Consider the following 27,000-nt stretch of genomic DNA (forward strand, 5'->3'; position numbering starts at 1 on the left):
TACAAAAATATTATTTTACAAAATATTTTTCGTTTTTTCAGTTTTTATATTTAAAAAAATCAGTTTTTTCCAGTTTTTACAAAAAAAAATATTTTAGAAAATTGCTTTTCGGGTATGGGTAATGGGTCTTTTTAATTAATTATAAGATATTTAGAATTGGCCAACATGACAATGCCATATGTCCCTCCGTTTAACGAGGGGTATATTTGAACCCAAGGTATGACTGCGGGGGTATAGATAACTCAACAGTATAACGAGGGATATTCTTAGACCAGTGACGGATCCAGAATTTTAAGATCGTGGGTGCTCACTTTCTTTTAATATAAAGGTGCTATAAATCACATAATATAAGCGCAAATTATTCGAACGGGGTGATGAAAAATACTAATGAGAAAAATACGATAACTATTGTCATTACCAAAAATGACTTCTAGCCACGAATCACGATAATAATGTTATCATTACAAAAAAGGACTTCTAGTCATACCTGATAACTATGCTCGACGACTTTTCATATGTTGAAAACGATGAATAATAGCATCATTGCTGACACTTGAAAATATCTTACGCTCTACATAGCATACTAAACAACTATTTAAAATTTCATCACCGATGTTGTTACGAAGTTCACTTTTGATGTAGTTCATGGATGAGAAAGCTCGTTCCACAGAAGCTGTAGCAACAGGAAGAATGAGAGTCAACTTGATAAGCAAATAAATAAGTGGCCAAGTTTGATGCAGATCTGACTTAACCAACACCTTAGCAAGATCACTAATTCCCTTCATGCCAAAGAACCTCTTGTCAACACCACGGGCATAAACTATAAAACTATCAAGCTGACAACTGAGATCTCGAAACTTGATGCTATCAAACTCATTCGGATAATATTCAGCCAACCTCATTATCCTGTTCTTATCAAAATTACCAAATAAATTAACTAGATTTAAGCTAGCCATACCGAGGAGTAAGTCAGTAATCACAGCATCAAAGTGACGGTTAAGCTCTTGAAAATGCAAATCTATAACAACATAAAAAATGTTGACATGCAAATGATGAGAATATGTAACATCAAGAGCTCTACGCTTCGACTTCCCAGGAAAGTAGCGAGCGTCCATCTTTGGAATTATTATATCATGTTTATCACATAAAGAAGAGACATCTTCAATTAAAGATCAATATTCACTATTCTTCATCGTTTGTAATCGTTGCTTTGTAAGAGTAAAGAGTCCCATAGCATTGACAATATCTTTATCCATCCTTTGTAATGCACAGTTCAACTCATTTGTCATTGTTAAAACTTTTAACATTAAGTGCAACATAAAAGCAAAATCAACTTCCTTAATCTTACCCATAAGTCTTTCAGCAACAATTCTGTCGGCATAGTTTGGACACTCACGTGAAGTAAATTCAAGCACATGAATAATCGATGAAAATAGGACAATAAGGTTATCCAATGTTTTATAATGAGAACCACAACGAGTATCACCTGGCCGTTGAAGCCCACATTTTTTATTTAATCCTCGTCGAGTATGCACTTCACCTGATTTGAGCAACTCCTCTAATTTTTCAGCTTGATGTTCTCGAAGCAAATCCATGCGCTTAAAAGATGCTCCAACAATATTTAAGACATTAGTAACTATACAAAAAAAGTCATCTACATCTGAATGCTTCTTTGCAAGAGCCATAAGTGTTAATTGCAATTGGTGAGCGAAACAGTGAATACAATATGTTGATGGAGACTCAATCAAAATCAAAGTCTTAACACCATTTAGCTCTCCCTACATGTTACTAGCCCCATCATAACCTTGTCCACGTATTTGCGTTGGACTTAATGAGTGATCAGAAAGAAAAGAGCATATTGCCTTTTTCAATGACATAGCCGATGTATTACTAACATGAACAATACCAACAAATCTCTCTATGACTTCGCCTTCTTTGTTAACATATCTCAAAACAAGTGCCATTTGCTATTTGTGTGATATGTCTTTTGATTCATCAACTAGTATCCCGAAAAAATCCCCATCCAGGTTTTCAATGAAAACTGTGATTGTTTCTTTAGCACAAGCATCAACAATATCTTTTTGAATACTTGGAGAACACATCATTTCATTTCTTGGAGCATTTTCTAATATAATGCTTCCAATATCCCGATCAATATCTCCATACCATTGCAAAAGCTCAAGAAAGATACCTCTATTTGTAGAAGATTGACTCTCGTCATGCCCACGAAATGGAAAACCTAATCTCAAAATAAATCTTGCCACATCGATTGAAGCACTCAAGCGACGTCGAAACTCACTTTTTTCTTTCTCGGATTGTTTGTCAAAAGAAGTGCGAATTGATTGTGATTGATTCATTAAATCAAGCATCATGTTGAAACACTTGTTGTGTATGCTATTTACTTCTCCAACATGAGCTTTAAATCTTCCAATAGCCCTGTTCCAAGCTTTAAAGTTATTTTTTGTAAAAGCATCTCCCGTATTTCCATTACTTTCATGTTCATTTTTGAACAAATAGCAACACAAACAATATGCAACATCGTTTGATATACTGTATTCCAACCACTTAGAATGTTGACCCTTAAACCAACCAGGACAAAACTGACGCATTGTCTTCCCAAACTTAGTTTTAGAAAAATTATGATTCACAGGCTGGCAAGGCTTTTTTTGAATATAATGTCTTCCAACTTCATCACGTATATTAGGGTTGTATTCTGTAATAGGCTTTCTATCTCCCGGATCAGCGTTGAGATATTCTAAATCAAGATCAGAAAGAAATTTGACCCTCTGAATTTTTGGAGCTATGGATGAAGCAATAGATGGATTAGTAGAACTAAAAATTGGTTGCCCAACATTCATTCTTGTGACAAACCTATCCATCTCGATTCATAAAGATTGATGAAATATTCCTACAAAATAAGATTCAATTTTATTCAATTTTACCTAAAATTCAATTCAAATAATTCAACTAAATCCTATTGGGGAACTCATGCCCCTCTATAACAATACAAATAATAAAGCAATAACAACATATTTAACCACATTGCACCAAAAAATTGATCACACTTCTTTATAACTAAAAATATCAGAAATATTTATTCTTTCGGAAGATAAGATGAAAACTTACAAATTTTCGAAGCAATGAGCCAATGAGGATAAATTCATCAATCACACAAACTGATACTTATAACCTACATTTATCCCAAAAAAAATAGTTTTGAAATTAAGTTAGAAATAGAGATAAATTAATTTTTCAGTTTTTGACAAGTACGCATAATTATTGTTTATTTGCCATAAAACAATTACAAAAAACTAAATACTGAATCTATTTTACAAAGCATAAGTAATAAGAATTGTAATTTGTAAAACCCAATATCTTCGATAAAATATTGTAATTTATACCCAAAATCTCTAGCTAAGTAGCTTAAATCAAAATTCCAAATCTTATTACCTTGTTCTTTGTGTTTTAGTTTTGAGATGGGGAGGCCACGAAAACGTGTTATTCACTGTGTAACCTACGAAACTAACAAGGAGAACTGGAGAAGCCGAGAAGGATTCTGTTTTAGTATTTTCGTTTGGTGTCTTTTGAAAGCCTACCAATGTTTTTAACTTTTAACTAGTGGATGATTCTTTTTCTTCTTTTTCTCATTTTTCTCTTCTAATTAGTAAATAAGAGGAAATAGAAAAAGGGGGGGAAAAGTAAAAGAAGGTAAGTAATAAATCGGCATGGAAAAGGATTAGAAAACAAGAAAGTTAACGATTTATTAAATAAGGAAAAGTGTTATTTTTTTGGAAAACAAAAAACGTTGCCAGCAAGAATCGATCTTGCATCATTACGTGTCCAGGCACCTAAACTTCAGCCTCCAAACCAAAGCACCCATTGGACTTTTTGGTTATGGGTGCTTGCTAATATAATATATCAGTTTTCATAAAATCTCTCTATTAATATACCGAGTCCCCGTCGGAGTCAATGGGTGTTGCAACACCAAGAACCTTACACGTGGGTTCGCCCTTGTCTTAGACCATTTTCGATAGTAGAGGGGTATATTTGGCCATTTGCCATTAAAAAAATCCTCACACTTTCTTAGTTGGTTGTTTTTTAATCAACAACTATCCACTCAAATTTGCAATTATTTTTTTATTATCTATCTATATAAAATAACAAAATCAAAAATATAATAGGCTGTCAAGTGGAATACCCACAATTCAACACGTGTCAAAAATTAGGACAAATCTCTAAGATAGTTAGAGTTTCAAATTCAAACTACAAATCATGAAAATTAAATCAGTTATAGTTTGTTTGATGGTATCTACTACTCGGATAACCGTAGTAATTCTAGAGCTAATACATGCAACAAACCCCGACTTCTGGAAGGGATGCATTTATTAGATAAAAGGTCGACGCGGGCTCTGCCCGTTGCTGCGATGATTCATGATAACTCGACGGATCGCACGGCCATCGTGCCGGCGACGCATCATTCAAATTTCTGCCCTATCAACTTTCGATGGTAGGATAGTGGCCTACTGTTAGGACCTGATTCTTTGTCATCGGACGTGGCGCGGTTATGGCAAGGATTGAGGCATGATGGCCTTGCCATGGGCCTATGCGGGAGCGGAACGATCATGCGGGACAATGGACGAGAAACATTGTCAGGGGAACAAGTATTGGCCAAAGTCTTGGGACAGGCAAGACAAGTTTGGCAAAGGCTTGTCGAGGCAGTGCGGACAAGTTTGGGGCGGCATGAAGCGGCATGCGCGCCAAAGACAAAGGTACGGACAGTTCGGATTGTGGGAGCGCCAAGTACAAGCTAAGCTAAATTGCGGAAGCGCGGAATGATGGCAAAGGGTTTCAATAGCTAAGGCAAAGCTATGTGAGACAAAATACAAGCAATGGCATGGGTGAAACAAGTATTGACAAATACAAGGCAGAAATGCGGCAAAGGCAATGTGCGGGCGGCAAAGAGTGTCGGGCGTGTGCGGCAAAATCATGGACAGCAGGTTGCGGACAAAGACATTGGCGCGGAGCGATGTCAAAATCAGCCAAGGCTGGGCGCAATGCCAGCCTTGGGCGTACAAAAGCTGACCAACAAAAGGGGCACATGCAGTGCACATGCCAAAGCAGTGGGCCGTTGTAGTTTTGTAATGACTTGTATCTATGTCTGTTTAATGCTTGTATGTAATGTCATTTCGTGTTGGAAAAATAGCCTAAGTAGTTGGGGATGTCAACTACAATATTAGGACAGAATTAGCAAAGCTGTGTACAAGGCAGGTTTCAGTGGAAGGTGGGGCCAGTACTCCACCAAAGAGCTGAGTGCTCCAGAAAACAGGGCCAAGTGCTCCACAATGCATGCTGATGAAGGCCATTTCGTGGTTAATGCCCCATTAAGTGGTCAAGGTGCTGATTTAGTGCTTGGAGTGGAACAAGCACTAGAATGAATTGTCCCTTTGTAATATTGTCCCTTCAGATCTGCCAGTGGCAGCACCTATACTTATAAATAGGTGGGAATTTCGTGTGAAATTCAGGAGGAAGTCATATAGAGAAGAGGGTCTTCATAAGAAGAAGAGTGTCTTCGAAAGGAAGTTCTGTTGTGAGACTTCCAAGTGGGAAACAAGAGAGAAACGTGAGGGTTTCTAAGTGTTTCAAACGGGGGCTAAGGCTGGGCATTGGGCAGGTCTTAGTGTGCAAGATCGACTTGTGATCTTTGCTAGACGAAGTGGACTGTGAACGAATTGTGTTCATAGTAAAGTGGGAAACAAGAAAGAAACGTGAGGGTTTCTGAGTGTTTCAGAAGTGGGCTAAGTCTAGGCCTTCGGGCAGGTCTTAGTGTGACAAGATCGACTTGTGATCTTGGCTGGTCGAAGTGGGCTATGAACGACTTGTGTTCATAGCAAAGTGAGGGGTCCTTTGTATATTTTCATATTAATACAAAGGTTGGGATTTTCCCGTACTTGTTTGTGTTCTCTTTATGTTGCTATCGAATTTTGCTTAAGGCCGAACTTGTTGGAAAGTTGGCCAAGTGGTGGAAAAGGCTGAGTAACTTGAGTGTCAGGTTGCTGCCGCGCAGTGTCAATTAGGCGCGAAAATTTGGTCCAATTTGACCCTGTGACAAGCTGGTATCAGAGCTGCCCTGATAAACTAATATCAGAGTAGAGCAAAGTTCGTAGCGGTGGTAAGACGATCAGTAGCAGAGTGTGTGTTGCTGTTTGAGAACATGGCTGGTGGCACAAATGCGGAACTGCGCCAAAGAGTGGAACAGTTGGAAGCACTCGTTGGGCAGGCTCTTGAAATGGGTTCTGATTCTTCTGTTCTTGCGAGAATGGCTCGCCTAGAGGCAGATTATGCAGCGAGGTATGAGACTACGCTGGCAGAAATGGCCTTGGTACGCAAGGATGAAGAAGAATTACGCGAGGAGGTGGTTCAACTTCGAAGGGCGTTACAAAATAATGCCCCTAGAAACAATGATCGCACCAAAATGAGGATCCCGGAGCCAAAGGCTTATGGCGGTGCAAGAAGTGCCAAAGAACTGGAAAATTTCTTGTGGGATATGGAACAGTATTTCCTGGCTGCTCGTGTGCCGAATGATGAAAAAGTGACCATCACACCGATGTATTTGACGGATGATGCAAAGGTTTGGTGGCGTACACGAGTAGTAGAGGCGGAAAGTGCTGGACTGCCCAAGATTGAAACTTGGGAGACGTTGAAGAAGGAATTAAAATCCCAATTCCTTCCAACAAACTCGTCGTGGGTGGCGAGAGACGGACTGCGCCACTTGAAACAAAGTGGTACGGTAAGGGAGTATGTCAAGGAATTTTCATCCTTGATGCTCAATGTAAGTAACATGGCAGAAGAAGACAAGCTGCATTACTTCATGAGCGGGTTGAAGGGTTGGGCGCAATTAGAGTTGAGAAGGCAGAATGTTCAAAGCCTCTCTACTGCTATTGCAGCGGCAGATGCGTTGGCTGACCTCAATATAGGTCATGACTCTACTGAATCTTCGCATTCAAAGTCCGACGGAAGAAAGGACAAGGGAAAGGAATGGAAGAAAAGTGGGAAAGGCCAAGCTGTCGAAGACGTGGGTCTTGCCAAGAATGGAAGGCAGACGGAGACTTCCAAAGGCAAGGACAGAGGCGGCAAATTCAGTGGCTGCTTCACTTGTGGGGGACCGCACTTGAAGAGGGACTGTCCGGTGCAGGCTAGGGTGAATGTTATGCTGGCTGCGGAGAGACAGGAACAAGTGGCGGAAGCAAATGCCATTGTGGCAAATGTAAATGCACCTACAGGGGAGTTGTTTGTGAACAACCCCTTGGGGTTGATTCGTTAAGTCGGCTCGACGAGGACGTCGATTTCAAAGGGTGCGGGTGGTTTGTTAGGACCTGATTCTTTGTCATCGGACGTGGCGCGGTTATGGCAAGGATTGAGGCATGATGGCCTTGCCATGGGCCTATGCGGGAGCGGAACGATCATGAGGGACAATGGACGAGAAACATTGTCAGGGGAACAAGTATTGGCCAAAGTCTTGGGACAGGCAAGACAAGTTTGGCAAAGGCTTGTCGAGGCAGTGCGGACAAGTTTGGGGCGGCATGAAGCGGCATGCGCGCCAAAGACAAAGGTACGGACAGTTCGGATTGTGGGAGCGCCAAGTACAAGCTAAGCTAAATTGCGGAAGCGCGGAATGATGGCAAAGGGTTTCAATAGCTAAGGCAAAGCTATGTGCGACAAAATACAAGCAATGGCATGGGTGAAACAAGTATTGACAAATACAAGGCAGAAATGCGGCAAAGGCAATGTGCGGGCGGCAAAGAGTGTCGGGCGTGTGCGGCAAAATCATGGACAGCAGGTTGCGGACAAAGACATTGGCGCGGAGCGATGTCAAAATCAGCCAAGGCTGGGCGCAATGCCAGCCTTGGGCGTACAAAAGCTGACCAACAAAAGGGGCACATGCAGTGCACATGCCAAAGCAGTGGGCCGTTGTAGTTTTGTAATGACTTGTATCTATGTCTGTTTAATGCTTGTATGTAATGTCATTTCGTGTTGGAAAAATAGCCTAAGTAGTTGGGGATGTCAACTACAATATTAGGACAGAATTAGCAAAGCTGTGTACAAGGCAGGTTTCAGTGGAAGGTGGGGCCAGTACTCCACCAAAGAGCTGAGTGCTCCAGAAAACAGGGCCAAGTGCTCCACAATGCATGCTGATGAAGGCCATTTCGTGGTTAATGCCCCATTAAGTGGTCAAGGTGCTGATTTAGTGCTTGGAGTGGAACAAGCACTAGAATGAATTGTCCCTTTGTAATATTGTCCCTTCAGATCTGCCAGTGGCAGCACCTATACTTATAAATAGGTGGGAATTTCGTGTGAAATTCAGGAGGAAGTCATATAGAGAAGAGGGTCTTCATAAGAAGAAGAGTGTCTTCGAAAGGAAGTTCTGTTGTGAGACTTCCAAGTGGGAAACAAGAGAGAAACGTGAGGGTTTCTAAGTGTTTCAAACGGGGGCTAAGGCTGGGCATTGGGCAGGTCTTAGTGTGCAAGATCGACTTGTGATCTTTGCTAGACGAAGTGGACTGTGAACGAATTGTGTTCATAGTAAAGTGGGAAACAAGAAAGAAACGTGAGGGTTTCTGAGTGTTTCAGAAGTGGGCTAAGTCTAGGCCTTCGGGCAGGTCTTAGTGTGACAAGATCGACTTGTGATCTTGGCTGGTCGAAGTGGGCTATGAACGACTTGTGTTCATAGCAAAGTGAGGGGTCCTTTGTATATTTTCATATTAATACAAAGGTTGGGATTTTCCCGTACTTGTTTGTGTTCTCTTTATGTTGCTATCGAATTTTGCTTAAGGCCGAACTTGTTGGAAAGTTGGCCAAGTGGTGGAAAAGGCTGAGTAACTTGAGTGTCAGGTTGCTGCCGCGCAGTGTCAATTAGGCGCGAAAATTTGGTCCAATTTGACCCTGTGACAAGCTGGTATCAGAGCTGCCCTGATAAACTAATATCAGAGTAGAGCAAAGTTCGTAGCGGTGGTAAGACGATCAGTAGCAGAGTGTGTGTTGCTGTTTGAGAACATGGCTCGTGGCACAAATGCGGAACTGCGCCAAAGAGTGGAACAGTTGGAAGCACTCGTTGGGCAGGCTCTTGAAATGGGTTCTGATTCTTCTGTTCTTGCGAGAATGGCCCGCCTAGAGGCAGATTATGCAGCGAGGTATGAGACTACGCTGGCAGAAATGGCCTTGGTACGCAAGGATGAAGAAGAATTACGCGAGGAGGTGGTTCAACTTCGAAGGGCGTTACAAAATAATGCCCCTAGAAACAATGATCGCACCAAAATGAGGATCCCGGAGCCAAAGGCTTATGGCGGTGCAAGAAGTGCCAAAGAACTGGAAAATTTCTTGTGGGATATGGAACAGTATTTCCTGGCTGCTCGTGTGCCGAATGATGAAAAAGTGACCATCACACCGATGTATTTGACGGATGATGCAAAGGTTTGGTGGCGTACACGAGTAGTAGAGGCGGAAAGTGCTGGACTGCCCAAGATTGAAACTTGGGAGACGTTGAAGAAGGAATTAAAATCCCAATTCCTTCCAACAAACTCGTCGTGGGTGGCGAGAGACGGACTGCGCCACTTGAAACAAAGTGGTACGGTAAGGGAGTATGTCAAGGAATTTTCATCCTTGATGCTCAATGTAAGTAACATGGCAGAAGAAGACAAGCTGCATTACTTCATGAGCGGGTTGAAGGGTTGGGCGCAATTAGAGTTGAGAAGGCAGAATGTTCAAAGCCTCTCTACTGCTATTGCAGCGGCAGATGCGTTGGCTGACCTCAATATAGGTCATGACTCTACTGAATCTTCGCATTCAAAGTCCGACGGAAGAAAGGACAAGGGAAAGGAATGGAAGAAAAGTGGGAAAGGCCAAGCTGTCGAAGACGTGGGTCTTGCCAAGAATGGAAGGCAGACGGAGACTTCCAAAGGCAAGGACAGAGGCGGCAAATTCAGTGGCTGCTTCACTTGTGGGGGACCGCACTTGAAGAGGGACTGTCCGGTGCAGGCTAGGGTGAATGTTATGCTGGCTGCGGAGAGACAGGAACAAGTGGCGGAAGCAAATGCCATTGTGGCAAATGTAAATGCACCTACAGGGGAGTTGTTTGTGAACAACCCCTTGGGGTTGATTCGTTAAGTCGGCTCGACGAGGACGTCGATTTCAAAGGGTGCGGGTGGTTTGTTAGGACCTGATTCTTTGTCATCGGACGTGGCGCGGTTATGGCAAGGATTGAGGCATGATGGCCTTGCCATGGGCCTATGCGGGAGCGGAACGATCATGAGGGACAATGGACGAGAAACATTGTCAGGGGAACAAGTATTGGCCAAAGTCTTGGGACAGGCAAGACAAGTTTGGCAAAGGCTTGTCGAGGCAGTGCGGACAAGTTTGGGGCGGCATGAAGCGGCATGCGCGCCAAAGACAAAGGTACGGACAGTTCGGATTGTGGGAGCGCCAAGTACAAGCTAAGCTAAATTGCGGAAGCGCGGAATGATGGCAAAGGGTTTCAATAGCTAAGGCAAAGCTATGTGAGACAAAATACAAGCAATGGCATGGGTGAAACAAGTATTGACAAATACAAGGCAGAAATGCGGCAAAGGCAATGTGCGGGTGGCAAAGAGTGTCGGGCGTGTGCGGCAAAATCATGGACAGCAGGTTGCGGACAAAGACATTGGCGCGGAGCGATGTCAAAATCAGCCAAGGCTGGGCGCAATGCCAGCCTTGGGCGTACAAAAGCTGACCAACAAAAGGGGCACATGCAGTGCACATGCCAAAGCAGTGGGCCGTTGTAGTTTTGTAATGACTTGTATCTATGTCTGTTTAATGCTTGTATGTAATGTCATTTCGTGTTGGAAAAATAGCCTAAGTAGTTGGGGATGTCAACTACAATATTAGGACAGAATTAGCAAAGCTGTGTACAAGGCAGGTTTCAGTGGAAGGTGGGGCCAGTACTCCACCAAAGAGCTGAGTGCTCCAGAAAACAGGGCCAAGTGCTCCACAATGCATGCTGATGAAGGCCATTTCGTGGTTAATGCCCCATTAAGTGGTCAAGGTGCTGATTTAGTGCTTGGAGTGGAACAAGCACTAGAATGAATTGTCCCTTTGTAATATTGTCCCTTCAGATCTGCCAGTGGCAGCACCTATACTTATAAATAGGTGGGAATTTCGTGTGAAATTCAGGAGGAAGTCATATAGAGAAGAGGGTCTTCATAAGAAGAAGAGTGTCTTCGAAAGGAAGTTCTGTTGTGAGACTTCCAAGTGGGAAACAAGAGAGAAACGTGAGGGTTTCTAAGTGTTTCAAACGGGGGCTAAGGCTGGGCATTGGGCAGGTCTTAGTGTGCAAGATCGACTTGTGATCTTTGCTAGACGAAGTGGACTGTGAACGAATTGTGTTCATAGTAAAGTGGGAAACAAGAAAGAAACGTGAGGGTTTCTGAGTGTTTCAGAAGTGGGCTAAGTCTAGGCCTTCGGGCAGGTCTTAGTGTGACAAGATCGACTTGTGATCTTGGCTGGTCGAAGTGGGCTATGAACGACTTGTGTTCATAGCAAAGTGAGGGGTCCTTTGTATATTTTCATATTAATACAAAGGTTGGGATTTTCCCGTACTTGTTTGTGTTCTCTTTATGTTGCTATCGAATTTTGCTTAAGGCCGAACTTGTTGGAAAGTTGGCCAAGTGGTGGAAAAGGCTGAGTAACTTGAGTGTCAGGTTGCTGCCGCGCAGTGTCAATTAGGCGCGAAAATTTGGTCCAATTTGACCCTGTGACAAGCTGGTATCAGAGGCTTTTGGTGCAAAGAAAAAATTAAGATAGGGGGACCCATTATCTCCATTCTTGTTTGTATTAGTGATGGAATACTTTAGTAGAATTTTGAAGAGATTGGGAAATGAACCTGATTTTAATTACCACAAAAAAATGTGAGAAAATAAAAATTATTCAACTGGGATTTGAAGATGATTTGCTTCTTTTCTCCAGAGGTGATGTAAAGTATGTTCATATGCTATTTGAATGCTTCTAGGAGTTTTCCTCAGCTTCAAGACTTATTGCCAATAGAGAAAAAAGTTCTATATATTTTGGAGGCGTGGGTCAGGCAGCGCAACAATAAATTATAGAGGTAACTGGTTTTACAAAAGGTGAATTGCCAATTAGATATTTGGGGGTGCCTCTAAGCACTAAACGACTCTTAGTGATCCAGTGCCAACCACTGCTAGAAATAATAATAATAGGAAGGATCCATTGTTTATCAAAACTATTATCCTATGCAGGGAGAGTTCAATTGATAAAAAATGTATTGTTTTCCATTCAAGTATTTTGGTCACATGTAAATTGTGCTGCCTACAAAGATTGTCAAAGTTGTTGAAGCAACTTGTAGAAAATTCTTGTGGTCAGGTGGGGTGGAGGCATCAAAAAAGGCATTGCTAGCATGGGATAGAGTTTGCTACCCACAAGTTGCTGGAGGGATAAATATTTTAGATGTTGCTTATTTGAATAAGGTTACAATATCCAAGCTTTTATGGAGATTATGCACTAAAAAGGATAGCTTGTGGGTAAAATGGATTCACAATTACTATATAAAGGACAGACATGTGTGGGATATAACACCAAGACAAGCATCATGTGTGGTTCAAAAAATACTAAAGGCCATAAGCTATGTTAAACAAATAGGAATGGGTGCAACTGAATTTGAGTCCTTGACAATCTTCTCTACAAAACAGTTGTACACTAAACTGAGGGAGAATTTCCTAAGGTTTCTTGAAGGAAGCTAGTATGCAATAATCTAGGAACTCCAAAATGGGTATTCATATTGAGGTTGGTGGCACACGGGAGAATATTTACTAGAGACGGATTACTTCATTGGGGAATGGATGTAGCACAATCTTGCCCTCTCTGTAATAGTGGGATCGAGAGTATTTCACACTTATTTTTTCAATGTGACTATGCTGCTTATATCTGGAATAAAATCTTATTCTTGCAAGGAGTAAACAAGAAGGTCATGGATTGGTTGGAGGAATTAAAGTGGGCAGAAGAACATGCAAATGGGAGAAGCTCTAAAGCAGAAGTTTATAGGATAACACTTGCAACAAGTATGTACTATGTTTGGAGGGAAAGAAATCAACGGGTGTTTCAAGATAAATATTTAGCACAGATTTTATTATAAAGCAAATAATTCAAGAAGTTTGTTGTAGGGGATCAATGAAGCCAAGGCTTGCTCGAAAATTGAAAATGTTGAACTTTTATCCTTAGGACTATGATAGTAGTAGAAGTTCGTAGTAGATGTTTTGCTTAGCGTCAGCTGTTGGAACAATATGTTCAATAATCTACTGAATTTTCATCCTTACGTTCATAATGACCAATTGGTAATAAAAAACTTTATTTACCAAAAAAATAAAAAATATTACTCCCCCCTTTTTGGTTGGATGTTATATAAAAAATAGAATCCTTTCACTTTCTTAGTTGGATGTATTTTAATCAACAATTACCCACTCAAATTTGCAATTATTTTTTTATTAATAAAAGTGAAAAAAAGGGAGGAAAACAGTCGGATTTATCCCACGACTGATCGTGCTTCCAAACGTGGGCTTCCAACCAAAAATCCCTATTTTATCTACACATTTATGCGTTTTATATTTTCAAATCCTTTTCAACTTCCTATTTTATCTACTCGGTATACCAGTCTGATTAAAATAGCTTTGCAACTATGGCTACACAATTTCATGATATCAAATAAATTTTAGGCAACTCGATGCAATGGAATCTCAAAGTTAGAGTCGTTCGAATGCGGGTAATTCTGGATCGATTTAAGCCGGAAATTCCGTATTCAATTGAATTGGTTTTACAGGATTCGAAGGTAACATATTCAACTTTCTCATAGTTTTAAAATTCTTCTTCTCTAAAGTATTTCTTTTTCCAGTATTCGTAAAGTACTTGCATTCTATATGAAAATTCTTTCTTCCGAATTACTCAACTATGTAAGAATTTGTTCCAATAATTCCACTTCCATATAAAGAGTTGTTTAACTGATATGGAAGCAACTCTAGCATTCTGTTTTTTTACTTCAAATGTTGAGGAAAACTTTAGGTAGTGATTGTCCTAATAGATAGCCTATATATGAAATATGTGTAGTACAAGTATTCATCTTTTTGTCTCTTAATGTTTGCCTCATACTTCTACACTAATGTAACGATCTGACTTGTCGTTTGAAAAATTTACGCCCCGTTCAGTGACTTAAGGTCTCGAGCAGTTTCGCAATATATATTATGACCCGCGGGTGTGCTCGAGTTTGATTTACTGAAGATTCAGAATTAAATTAAACGAACAATCCTTATTTAGAAACTTAAATGGAAAGAGGTGACTAGAGAGTTGACTTTTGAGTAAACAACTCCAGAATGGAATTTTGATGATATCAATAGCTCTGTATGATAATTTTGGACTTAAGAGTGTGTCCTGAAAATTATTTGGAGGTCCGTAGTGAAAGTAAGCTTGAAATGACGGAAAAAATTAAATTTTGGGAAGTTTGACCCGGATTGACTTTTTGATATCGGGGTCGAAATATTATTCTGAAAATTTGAATAGTTTCGTTATGTCATTTATGACTTGTGTGAAAAATTTGAAGTCATTCCGGATTGATTTGATATGTTTCGGCACAAGATATAGAATTTCAAAGTTCAAAGTTCATAGATTTTGATTTGAGGTGCGATTCGTCGTTTTGATGTTGTTTGATATGATTTGAGGCCTCGAGTAGGTCCATGTTATGTTATGGAACTTGTTGGTATGTTCAGATAGGGTCCACCGAGGGCCTCGGGTGAGTTTCGGATGCTTAACGGATCGAATTTGGATTTGGAGGAGGAACTGAAGCAGTTGGGCCGCTAGTGTGATCGCACCTGCGCGAAAAAGGGCCGCAGGTGCGAGCTCACGGATGCGAGGAATGATTCGCAGAAGCGAAAATGCATGGGTTGTCCAGGCACCGCGGGTGCGAAGACCGCAGGTGCGAAGACCGCAGGTGCGAAAACTATCATCGCGAGTGCGAAGACCACAGGTGCGAAGAAATCACCGCGGGTGCGAAAATCCTAGACAGAATGTTAAAAACAGAGGGGTTCCGAGTTTTGCCATTTTTGGGCCTTCAAGCACGGCTTTTGGGGTGATTTTGAGAGGGGATTCAAGAGAAACTTGAGGTAAGTTACTTGTGAGCATTTCTATTCTATAATATTGAATTATCATCAACTAATCCGACTAGATTACATGTTTTTGAGGTGTAAATCATGGGTTTGAACTTAGGGATTTGAAGATTTTGAGGTCGCGTTGAGGTCGGATTTTGGTAAAATTGGTATGGTTAAACTCGTGGTCGAATGAGTTTTCGGATTTTATAACTTTTTTCCGGTGCCGAGATGCGGGTCTCACGGTCGATTTTTGAGCTAATTCGGATTTTTTGTTGGAAAATTAGTATTTTCTTATGGAATTAATTTCAATAAATTTTATTGACTGAATCGAATTATTTGTGGGCTAGATTCGAGGTGTTTGGAGGTCAAATTCAAGCAAGAAGGTGATTATGAAATATTGGTATAACTTCAAAAAGGTAAGTATCTTGCCTAACCTCGAGTGAGGGAATTATCCCTTAGGCATTGAGTCTCATGTGGAAATTGTGTAATTAAAAATCATGTACGCGAGGTGACGAGTACGTTCTTGGTTTATATGTGCAAATTATATCGGTTGAAATTCGTAGACGCCCTTAAGTATTAAGTTGGAAAATTCTTGTAACTTATTAAATCCCTTATTTGTCATGTCTCATTCTTTGTTTGCCGAGGTTGTTTTTATAGGATAAATCGATGTGATTGTCACTTGACTTTTATGTGAACTCTGTGTTTGTTTGAGTTGCCATTTTATTATGGAAAACACTTTCATTATTGATTTTACCTACAAATAATTAAAATGGAAAATTTAGTTAATAAGATGAATTATTTTTCAGTTCACGTTGTGGAAAATTTGGTATTGAATTATAAAGGCCGTGAATCATATTGAGGCAAAGTGCCAAATTATGAAATATTATTCGGTTGAGTTGTTCACTCCCGAATATTTTGTTAAAATGTTGTGCACATTATGATCGAGTCATGGCTCCTTATTGTGGAAAAATAATGTGTTGTTGATTTCTGTGGCAAGTTGTAATATTTGAGCACTTGATGTGCAATTTATGATATGTTGTAATAATTGAGCACTTGATGTGCAATTTGTGATATGTTGTAATATTTGAACACTTGATATGCAATTTGTGATATGTTGTAATATTTGGGCACTTGATGTGCAAGTTGTATTATGCTGTGATATTTCGGCACTTGAGGTACTATTTGTGAAATATTGTGATATTGATACACATGCAGTGAGATAAGGGTGGCTTAAAACGCATGGCTAGTAGGGGAACTACTAGAAGTCATGCGGTGATATAAGGTCAGGGTGTTGAAACGCATGCGGTGAGATAAGGGTGGCTTGAAACGCGTGGCTAGTAGGGAAACTACTAGAAGCCATGTAGTGTGATAAGGATGGCTAAAAAGTGGAATGCCATTTCGGAAAAAAATGATTTCTTTAAAAATTAAATGTGAAGGCTCCCGCGATGATATAAAAAAATAATATATTGTGAATTTATTTATGATTTGGGACTACGAGGTGGTACCTCGGGAGTGCCCTGTTGATATTTCTTTATTTATGTTCCTATCTTGGTGATTTTGTTTCATTGAATATGTAAATTCTTGTCTTCTTCCGTGATGTACTAGTTGACTTTATTATAATGTGTTTTGTGTTCCTAGTTATATTGTGTTGGCTTTGGCTTTTTAGCACGTGACTTTGAAGAAGTATATTTCTGGGTTTTCTTACTGATTTTTTATGATTGAGTTGATTTAAATAAAAAGGAACTATTATTTTATTTTAAATTAAATAGTTTTACAACCAAACCAGTAGTTTATCTGATGCCTTAATTTAAATGAAATGTTACTTTCTTCACCCAAATGAATTCTAAAAATAAATTCAATTCTTTGTTGATTTCTTACTTGATTTAAAAAATTTAAACTCACTTTAGTGGAAATAGATTGATCATGTGGATCTTATATACATTGAGAATATTTGGCACGTGAGTTGTTCGTGCAGTTGAGATATGAATTGAGGGCACGAGGTGCCGGAAAAACATGATGATTTAATTATGGGCACGAGGTGCCGTAGAAATATGAAAATGGGTTGAGACCCGTATTTTTTTATGATTATGAAATGAGGTGTCTCATGGTGACTTTTTATTTGAAAGAATTATATTCAAAATATTTATTTGGAAGGATTTTTATTCAAAAAGAATTATATGAAGGAATTATATGTGAAAGACATTTATTTGAAGGACTTGATTTAATTGGGTGTAATTGTGTTTATTAATTGTTGAGGGATATTAATGGTATTCTTGTTGTCTGTTGTGCATATCACTGGTTGTTTTATCTTGCCCATATTGTTATTGTTTCCTAGTATTTTGTATATTATATTGCACATGTTATTAGACTGTGAGTGTCTTGATTGTACCTTGTCTCTACTCCATTGAGGTTAGTCTTGATACTTACTGGGCACCGTTGTAGTGTGCTCACTCTACACTTCTGCACATTTTTGTGCAGAGCCAGGTATTGGAGGTATCGGACTTGAGCAGAGTTAAAGCGCGATCGTAAAGATTCAAGGTAAAGTTGCTTGCCCGCCGCAGTCCCTTGGAGTCTTTTCATTTCATTGTACTGTTAATTTGTAATCAAACAGTATTGTATATTCAATCTTCGTGATTATTCTATGTATTCAGTTAGAGTTCGTGACTCAATACTACCAGTCTTGGGAGGTTGTATATTGTGATTATTTTCGTTGTTGGTTTATTAAAAAAAATTGCTTCAAAAGGTAATTGTAATCGGCTTACCTAGTCTTAGAGACTAGGTGCCATCATGACGCTTGTGGTGGGATTTTGGGTCGTGACAACTAATAAGGAATATGATTTTGTCGGGTGATCGTATGCATGCTTCAATCGGAAAGTATGTTGTTAAGTTTTTTAGGAACAAGAAATAGAAAATTCGCTTATATCGTTGAACTACTATGTTGTTAGACCAAATAATTTAAAGTTGAGTACTACGACACATAACCTGAGGTTGACATTTACACAAAAGACATTTGTTGAGGAGGCAACTTATCATTCATTTCATATGAACATCTTTAACTTGCGCCCTTGTGAGTTTAATTTAGTGTTAAAATTATATTTACCTTATGTTTTCTATTTTGCATTTACAATGACAAAGGAATTGTATTGTTTAAAATTATTAGGGATTTAGTTCAGTGCACGTAAGTGAGTTTAATTTACTATTAAAATTAAATTTACCTTATGTTTTCTATTTTGCATTTACAATAATTTTTTTCTTTATGTTAAATAGGAATGTAGCTATTGGATTACGGAAAAATTGGTGAATTTGGAACTTGACCGGGGATGGTCATACTTGGCATGCAACAAGTGTACTAGAAAGGTTGATAAAATTAGAAATAAATACTTTTGTAAGAAATGCAATGAAGAAGAATGCTCTATTACTCATAGGTAATTACTATATTATATATATTTAAAATTATATATAAAAAATATGCATAAAGTTAATCAAAATTGAGTTGTTGTATAGGCTTCAAGTTCGTGTTATGAATGGAACCGCTTTTATCTCATTATTGCTTTGGAATCGCGATGTTATGAAGCTTATAGGGAAGTCCGCAAAACAACTCAAGGAAGGATTAGTTGAGGTATAATACTAAACTTAGTTTAGTTGTCAATTAATATAATATTGCTAACCTATGAAATTTGGTGTAGACTTCAATTGCGGATGCCGACTATTTTTATCCAAATGAACTGGACGATATTCTTTATAAAAAATTCATGTTCAAGGTTATTGTTAATTAAGCAAGAGAATATTGAGTCACGGGTCGAAGTCTACAATGTTCTTAAGATTACTGATGATGATCATCATGTAAGGGAAGAGGAATACGGAAAATTCGACGACACTATCACTATAAACATTGTTATTCACAAACCTGTGAATACAAAATTAAACTATAAATATTTTTACACTCATAAGATGAATGTTTTTTCCTTTATTTTAAGAAGATGAAAAAGATATTAATTTAAGAAAGTGACTCATCTATTTATCTTGATTGACGGCGTGGTTATTAAGCAATGGCACAGATATGATAACGCAAGACAAATTGCTTTATGACTCCAAAAGTGATATCAATAATTAGAAAGACATACCCTAGCAAGTATATCCGCAAATAAACAGCAGAGTCCTTTAGAAGATGGTCAATAAGCTCAGGTTCAGGCATTTTCGGTGCATCTGGTATATGCGCCCTCCAATCAACATTACTTAGTAAAAAATTATTAGTCAAAATTATGCAATCACTGGTAGTAATGCTCTCCAACTCCTATTAAATTTTTGCTATTTTTGTAGGATCTTATGGCCGAAAGTTAGATAAAGTGTGTTTTACAAACTCCCATCGAGAAAAGCGTATCAAAAAGTGGATCGTCAGTGTTAGAAGATGGTAACGCTTGCAATGCAAAAATATCTCCTTTGAAGACGTATGACAAGAGGAGTAGATCCGCTAATAAGGCATCAGCATTGGACCCAGAGTTACTAATATGTGAAAGTTAGTTTTGAATATTTTTTTAATATTTAAATTTATAATCCATTTTGTACACATGTGATTACTCCGTACGACAATTGTTGGTATGCTTCAAAATTATGGATAAATCCTACTCTGCTGCAATGTAGGAACTGATGTCGGTTCCTCAACAATGGTGTCGTCACTTTTCATGTCCGTAGCTCTAACTGCTCTTGCTTCTTATTACTCTATTAAGGACCTGACAAAAGTTTTTTTGAGCGAAGAAGAGGGTATGTAATTTTGTCTTCTTATTGATGGTTCGATACATTCTCATTGGTGTATTGTTTGATCTCCACTGAATCAGAGGGTTTACTGGTCAACAAAGTCAAATTAATGTGCTTTATTCTTTTGGTTCTAAACCTTAGTAGTCTTTAATTCTAATGAACTTAAGGCGTGTAATGGAAACACCATTACATTCAATTGCTGTTCGCGCTGTTGTAATTTCTCACATTGTTTTTTATAATATAATTAGAGAACTATGGAGGTAAACTTACTTTGGCTTATTTGGTGATTGGTGCTGCAGGAGCTACTATAATGTTGTTTATATATTACATTCATATTATTCTCAACAGTTTAGGAACTATTAATGTTTTTATATTCACTCTTACATTCCATAAATTTGCATAGTGTACAGGCGGACCACTAAAATATCAAGGTGTGGCTAATTTTGTTGGCAAGCCATCTGCTATCGTTAAAGGCATGCGTTATGTAACAAATTCAGCTATACTTTCTGTTTTGATAGGAAAGATACAATAAGTTTATAAAACTTATTCTTATGTTTTATTTGTGATTATATTTTTCATTTTAATTTGGTCATTTATAGGGAGGTTTGATTATCAATGGTTCTCCCAACGACAACTCTATTGTAAATGTTGCTTGAGGGTATGGAGCTACTATTTGGATTTTTTCAACATAACAATGAGTTTTTGCAACTTGGGATATGTCCTTTTAGTCATAACATGTTTATAGAGTGAGTTCATCTTATTTCGTATTAATGCTTTGCTTGGCCCTAACTTCTTTACGATTTTTTAATTGGTGAAGGTTTTGAAAAAACATATTTACGAGGGACAATCCAGTACACACACGCCATGGAAGAATATAATTGTTAATTTTGAGGCTATAAAGAACATTATTGGACATTAGAAAATAGTCCTATATATTTCTTTATTGTGTTTCCTTATTACTTTATTATACATATATCCATTACATTTATATGTTCCAAAAAATAATAGCATTTCAAATGAATTCCGACATATATTTTCTTATAAAAAATTATATTTATTATTCTCCGCGCAACGCGCGGGTACGGATACTAGTTTCTCGTAATAAGAAACAAATCACATTTACCAAACCATGTTTAGATCAACGAATTTCCTTTATTGCTTTGTTCTATTAACTTTTCATATTAATATTTATTTACATCGATGTGGGTTCTTGGTAATTCCTTAACACTTATTTTGCATTCGCCTAAGGAGGCTAGAACCATGTTTAACTGGTATTGTCACCAAGTTCATATTCTGAAGCGTGAAATGAAGGACTTCACAAAATCCAATCATAATTACTTGAAATGTCAAATTACAATTACTTAACCAGAAATGTTCAAACCACGTACACAACAAAACCAAATCCACATAAAAATTCTTATTCGTCGTCTAAAGGAAGAGGTCTGCTCAGAGAATTGAACATTGAAATTCGTCAACCAAAACACAGTTCAACTTTGCAACGATAGTTTATCAAACGACGTGGAGTACCAGAGACCATATTGGATAAACCAACAGAAGGACAATACCAACTGTGTTAGATATACCATTGCTTTGTGTGAAGGAATTTCTGAATCCACCAGATGCTCTGATATGCTCTTGGAGGAGATAGCAACCAATCAAAAGACACACCACAGTGCCAACCCAATTGTCTCTGAAAGTTTCGGCAAAGAGGTTTGGTGCAACCACTAGAAGTAGGATTAATGAACCAGGCATCTCCAACCAATCTGTGATCCACGACAATATTATAAAGAAGGGTTAGCAAGTAGCGGCGTCCATAAAAAGTGGGATTAGTAACTTGGAAAATTAGGCAACTAACTTGCTACAACAAGTTACAATATGTTGATACTATATATAATGTTTACAGTGTCGGAGCATATAAGTTAAATCCTTGCATATATATTAACACCATAGAGCAAGCTTTTGTACCATAAATATCGAGCAGCTAGATACATAAAGGAGCTTAAAGTAGTATCTCACAAGTTTTTTCTACCATCAATGGTTAAGTGTCGGAGCAGGTAAATATATTTGTGATGGTTATGCTCAAATATTCTAGGAGAAACTACATTAAGTTCATCATTGAGAGGTACAGAATGCAAAAGGTATTACCATTATATGCAGATCATGTTATACGCTTCAGAACACATTTTGAAGAATCTACCAAAAGAAAGCAAAATCTCAAAGACAAACCTAGTGATTGTTCCCAGATGGCCATGCTGCAACTTCTTCAAAACTTTCTATATTATCTCTAAATTATTCAGTGAAGCACTCGGCACATTTTCCATTGACAAACAATTCACAGTTACAGAAAGGAAAGTGCTGGTAGTATGAATCAATTAGTTGAAAATTATTGCTCTTGGTGGCTGGCTAGTATCTCATCTCTGTGTGAAGCTCAGGGTTATCCACTCATCATGTTTCTCCATTTAAATGGAGTTTATAGAAGTACATTCACATAAATAAAATTAAAGTTAAATATCCATGCAGTTTGGAAGATTTAGAGACATCTCTTCTGTGATCCATGACATGTCAAATTGGTACTTAATAAATTTGGGGTGCATATTACTTGCTAGAAAGCGTTTTCATCTGTTTTTTGAATATTAAGAAGCAGTCGGCGGAGAAGGTAACACAAACTTGGATTACAAAGCAAAAAACTTAATTGCAGAAAAAATAAAAACAATAACCAATAGGTTGTTTTCATCAGAAATCAAAAGCTAATGTTCATACCTGGAAAATGTCGTGGAAAGAAAAGCCTGAGTACTACTGCAACGAAAGCAATCCATTTCCCAACCTCTCCTCTGGAGATTAAAAACGACAATTGATTAATGAAGAAAAGATTCTCTGAGAATCAGGTAGCGATCAAATGAAAAGAGAATTTCTTGGATGACAAAAAGCAAGGAAAATCAAATAGTAGCAAACTAGAGAAGTTTACCTGAATAAGTGGAATAACACTGAAGGGAAACTGAAGAAAATATAGGGGATTAGAAGTCCAGTCAGCATATTTGTTCTCCAGTTTGTCCGGTCCAGTATCAGCAAATAACTGCAGATAATATTTGCTTCACTGGTTATTACCAAATCCACCAGGAAAAAGGTGTAAACTCTAGGTTCTATTCTACAAGAAACCATTGGATAATACAAACCTGTGGTTGACTATGAAATAAATTTACGCATTTTGAGTTACTTGCAACCAGCAAATTGACCACATTTCACAAAAATAAATCATATTTTACCAGCTTCCCTTACAACATCAAAATATACTTATTCCAATCTATGTTGCGCGGACTCTCCAAAATGTTGCAGCACTCATGCCGGATCCTCCAAAAATACACTACTTTTGAAAGATCCAACAAGCACCCGGCAACATTTTTGGAGAGTCCGAGCAACATAGATTCAAATAGTTGAATTACTTCATCTAAAAGCTTAAAACAATTATATATTGCCGACATTTACTTAAATATTATAGTAAGTTTTCTTTTACTTCAACTGTTCAACAATAAAAGTGAAGCATCTAAACAACAAAGCAAGAACACTACACATCATGCACCAAAAAGCAACCTCCTGCACAAGGTAGAAAGCAGAGAAAGAGTAAAGGCCGAGCAATGAAACGGTTGAGCGGAAATAAGCTCAACGCCTCAACCACAGAAAGAACAAGTAGACAATCTAAAGAGCAGTGCTAGGAAATCATAGAAATCTCAAACAGCTCATGTTACCAAGATAGGAGTTGAGCAGAATTTAATTTGGTGCACCAAAAGTAGTTACAACGTTTTGAAATGAACCCTTCTTTAGGCCTCAAGTGCATATTTCATGCCTATAAAAAGCTATACCTCAATGCCAGACAATATGAGCATCATGTCATGTTCTTTGGAGTGATTACTTAATATCAAGGGAGTAGGCTAGTTCTTTTACAAGGACACACAAGATTACTTAACTTTATTTTTGGATATGATCAAGGCAAGCATATGCCGTAAAATTAAGCTTTGCAAAGTAACACAATGTTTTACACAGGTTCTCCTGATGTCTTCTTTTGGCATACTTAATTTTTCTTTTCTTTTTTTTGATATCCGTAGTATCCGAGCCAGCTTACGCGCGCGCACCTTGACTAGTTCCACAGGATACCTGCTACCTCCTACCAGCAACAAGCATAAGGTAACTCTATCCACCAAGTTGGGCATACTTAAATTGATTGAGATGATATCGCAGTATCTGTTATTGCCTATAAAACTTCATTGACAAATCAAGGATAACGAACAAGAAAAAAGAAGACTTCCAAGATTTCATTATGGTATTAGCATAAGACAAATAGACATCCCATATCCATGTAAAGGTGGATTCAAGATTTAGAGTCAACAGTTTGAAGTTCCACTGCACCCACTAAGATGTAGGGAGAAACCCCTAGACTTCTTTTTGCATTGCAGCAAGGGAGATCAATGACAGAGATTCTCTGACGCAGTGCAACTATGTTTAGGATGAAACGTTTGTCAAGAAATGCATGTCAACACTTGGGATGTCTCTTCCCTTTTAAATAGATACCGCGAAAATTTCTCCTGGACCTCCTCATGTTTTCAAAGTAAATTACTTCTTTGAGATCTAAATAAATAGACACAACATGAAAAAAATAGATAGGAAAATTACTCTTAGGAAATTATAGGGCAATGAGTTGGTATTGACCTCTTCATAATATGTTAAAAGCAAAGTAAATTAGAACGGGGTTAATAATGTAAAAGCAAAGCATTGAATTTGAGGGACTATAGATACAACACTAAGCTTTATAGTAACAAATTATAGCAACTAAACAGGATGATCCCCAAAATCACGGAAAAGAAAAACAAAGATGGTATTCCATATCATGCTGAACTGAAGTTCTAGCTGCAACAAGCTCAAATGAAGTCATTGAGTTGAAATATGGACACTAATATGCACAGCAATTTTCGTCCAACCAGGGCAAAGAGCAAATATTTAAGCATATTGGATCAATCCTATAATGCACGTATTACTTGGTGGAATGAAAAATATTATCCTCTCCTACTCAGTAACTTTCCCCAGCAAACGTGTCAATGACAATAAGGCACTCCAACATGTCTCATTATCTAGGATTTAATATTCCTCAGAGGATTAACAAGGCTGTTGGTTCTCAAATGCAGTGTCAGCCTAGAAAAGTTCATACATTAATTTTGAGGGAGCTAGTTACACATCCCTGGTAATCACAGTGGAATATGCCTAATCCTTTTCCAGATCAAAAATCTCTACTTTCCAACTAAGTTATCAGTTTTGCTAACTGAATAATTTTTCAACCAAGTCATGTCGTGGCCGATGGATAACCGAATCAGTTTGGTATACCATATTATTGTAGACTTAAATGTCGCTTGTTCTTTACTCGATGTATAAATTTTGATCTAGCAGCACACATAATTTGCATTTCTCTTTCCTTTTCCGTAGGTGTACTTGATATGTAATTTACAGTGGGCCGACACATTCAACTGCTGCTTAGTCGAATACTAAAGCAATTAGCCCCTAAATATGTTGGCAGAAGACCATCCTCTTACAAAAATTTAAATCAAACAAATTAAGCATTATCCAATGAACAACCAAATTCGTAAAAGGATCTTTTATTAATTCTCCAGAAAGTGAGAATGAACCCAAAAACCGAAAGAAAGCAATATGAATTTTCACTTTTTGAAAGTGAAACCCTCAACATTAAAGGAGACACAGTTTTGAGCTATTCCAGGTTCAAAGTCCGCTGACAAAAAGAATCTCATGGCGCAAAGCATTTCCCACTTTCCACATTGTGTTAGACATAAAGAAGTAAACAAAACCCATTCCAACAAACTTTAACTCTTAATCAGATAAGTATTTACTAATCGTAAAAGGGAAGGAAAAGGAAGTATTGAGATTACATGGCAGCAAAGGAGGAGACCCATTTGAGGAAAGAAGTGCCAAATCCAAGACCACCAAGCTTAGTGGCATGATCAAATAGCTTCTTAGCAGCTAATTTGAGCTCATTGATATCTTCATTAATCAATTTGTTAGTGTCTTCATCAGTTTTCATTGCCAAATAATCCATTCTCCCCATTTTTCCTTCACTTCACTTCGATCGTACTAGATCTGAAAAGTTTGAAGTATTATTGATCTCTGATTTTAAAGAAGAATACTGAACGTGTACAGTCTGTCTCGCGTGTTTTTGAGCTGTGTCTACAATACTTGCGGACACGTAATTCAGTGTGGCCTTACAAGTGCACTTCTAATCCGCTACTTCGACTGCTTTGACCAAAGTTTACGATCCGCACTTCTTGCTTGGTTTTTTTATTTATTCAATTTAAGTTATATGATCACACAAAAAAAAATGTAAACCACATCACTGTCTCCGTGTAAGGAAATATAAAAGTGAGAAGAATTAGTCTTCGTATAAATTTAAAATAATTAATAAATATATAATTTATATATAATATATATATATATAATCAATATATAATTTATGTATATCGATTAAAAAATTAAAAATAATTAATAAATATATAATTTATATATAATATATATATAATCAATATATAATTTATGTATATCGATTGAAAAAATTAATTATGAATCAAAGAGTTCTTAAAAGAGTGCTCATATCATAGATGGGTAGGGATATGAAATAAATAGAGTAAAACGGATATAGAAGTCGGCAAGACTACGAACCCGTTCGGATTGCTTAAAAAAGTGGCTTTTAAGCAATGTGCTTAAAAGTATCTTTTAAGTGTTGGAGCTTGTTTTATAAATAAGTAGTTACATGTTTGGATAAAAATACTTAAGCTAAAAAAAAGTTGTTGAAGTGTTTGGTAAATAAGTGTTGGTAAATAATTATTCTGTTAAATGACTAAAATATTCTTAAAGTTGTTAACACTAAAGTGTGTTATTTTTGGAGAATTTCTTTTTTTTTTAAATAAAAAAATATTTATGTTTAGATAATTTTTCATTTGAAGTTACTATATTAGTGCTATATATTTGTTTCAACTTTTTCGAATATTTTTGTATTTTAGTTTTTGTACTAGATAAA

The 27,000-nt window shown here is 37.8% G+C and overlaps 4 protein-coding genes across 4 annotated transcripts; all 4 read right to left on the reverse strand.

The window, feature by feature from the left end:
• Positions 1 to 494: 494 nt before the first annotated feature.
• LOC107820250 (uncharacterized) lies at positions 495 to 1,115 on the reverse strand. The gene has a single exon (XM_016646512.2). It carries the CDS (start codon positions 1,113 to 1,115, stop codon positions 495 to 497), a length of 621 nt encoding a protein of 206 aa, XP_016501998.2.
• Positions 1,116 to 1,172: 57 nt separating this feature from the next.
• On the reverse strand, positions 1,173 to 1,685 carry LOC142171875 (uncharacterized). Its single transcript, XM_075235584.1, has one exon. The coding sequence runs from the start codon at positions 1,683 to 1,685 to the stop codon at positions 1,173 to 1,175; it is 513 nt and encodes a 170-aa protein (XP_075091685.1).
• A 282-nt stretch (positions 1,686 to 1,967) lies between these two features.
• Positions 1,968 to 2,879, reverse strand: LOC107820249 (uncharacterized). The gene has a single exon (XM_075235585.1). It carries the CDS (start codon positions 2,877 to 2,879, stop codon positions 1,968 to 1,970), a length of 912 nt encoding a protein of 303 aa, XP_075091686.1.
• Positions 2,880 to 21,245: 18,366 nt separating this feature from the next.
• LOC107820253 (cold-regulated 413 plasma membrane protein 2-like) lies at positions 21,246 to 26,192 on the reverse strand. Its single transcript, XM_016646515.2, has 4 exons — positions 25,859 to 26,192; positions 22,897 to 23,004; positions 22,692 to 22,762; positions 21,246 to 21,694 (listed from the first exon to the last, which is right to left on the reverse strand). The coding sequence occupies exons 1-4, from the start codon at positions 26,032 to 26,034 to the stop codon at positions 21,441 to 21,443; spliced, it is 609 nt and encodes a 202-aa protein (XP_016502001.1). The 5' UTR covers positions 26,035 to 26,192; the 3' UTR covers positions 21,246 to 21,440.
• Between the last annotated feature and the right edge of the window lie 808 nt (positions 26,193 to 27,000).

The sequence above is a fragment of the Nicotiana tabacum genome, chromosome 17 (assembly GCF_000715075.1).
Source record: "Nicotiana tabacum cultivar K326 chromosome 17, ASM71507v2, whole genome shotgun sequence".
In the NCBI taxonomy this organism is placed as follows: domain Eukaryota; kingdom Viridiplantae; phylum Streptophyta; class Magnoliopsida; order Solanales; family Solanaceae; genus Nicotiana; species Nicotiana tabacum.

Excerpts from the sequence above, each read along its gene's own strand:
- LOC107820250 (XM_016646512.2), bottom strand. The coding sequence starts at position 1,115 with ATGGACGCTCGCTACTTTCCTGGGAAGTCGAAGCGTAGAGCTCTTGAT.
- LOC142171875 (XM_075235584.1), bottom strand. The coding sequence starts at position 1,685 with ATGGCTCTTGCAAAGAAGCATTCAGATGTAGATGACTTTTTTTGTATA.
- LOC107820249 (XM_075235585.1), bottom strand. The coding sequence starts at position 2,879 with ATGGATAGGTTTGTCACAAGAATGAATGTTGGGCAACCAATTTTTAGT.
- LOC107820253 (XM_016646515.2), bottom strand. The coding sequence starts at position 26,034 with ATGGGGAGAATGGATTATTTGGCAATGAAAACTGATGAAGACACTAAC. Across the intron at positions 22,763-22,896 it reads GTGTTATTCCACTTATTCAG|AGGAGAGGTTGGGAAATGGA; the intron begins GTAAACTTCTCT and ends TTTAATCTCCAG. Across the intron at positions 21,695-22,691 it reads CTTTCCACGACATTTTCCAG|ATTGGTTGGAGATGCCTGGT; the intron begins GTATGAACATTA and ends CGTGGATCACAG.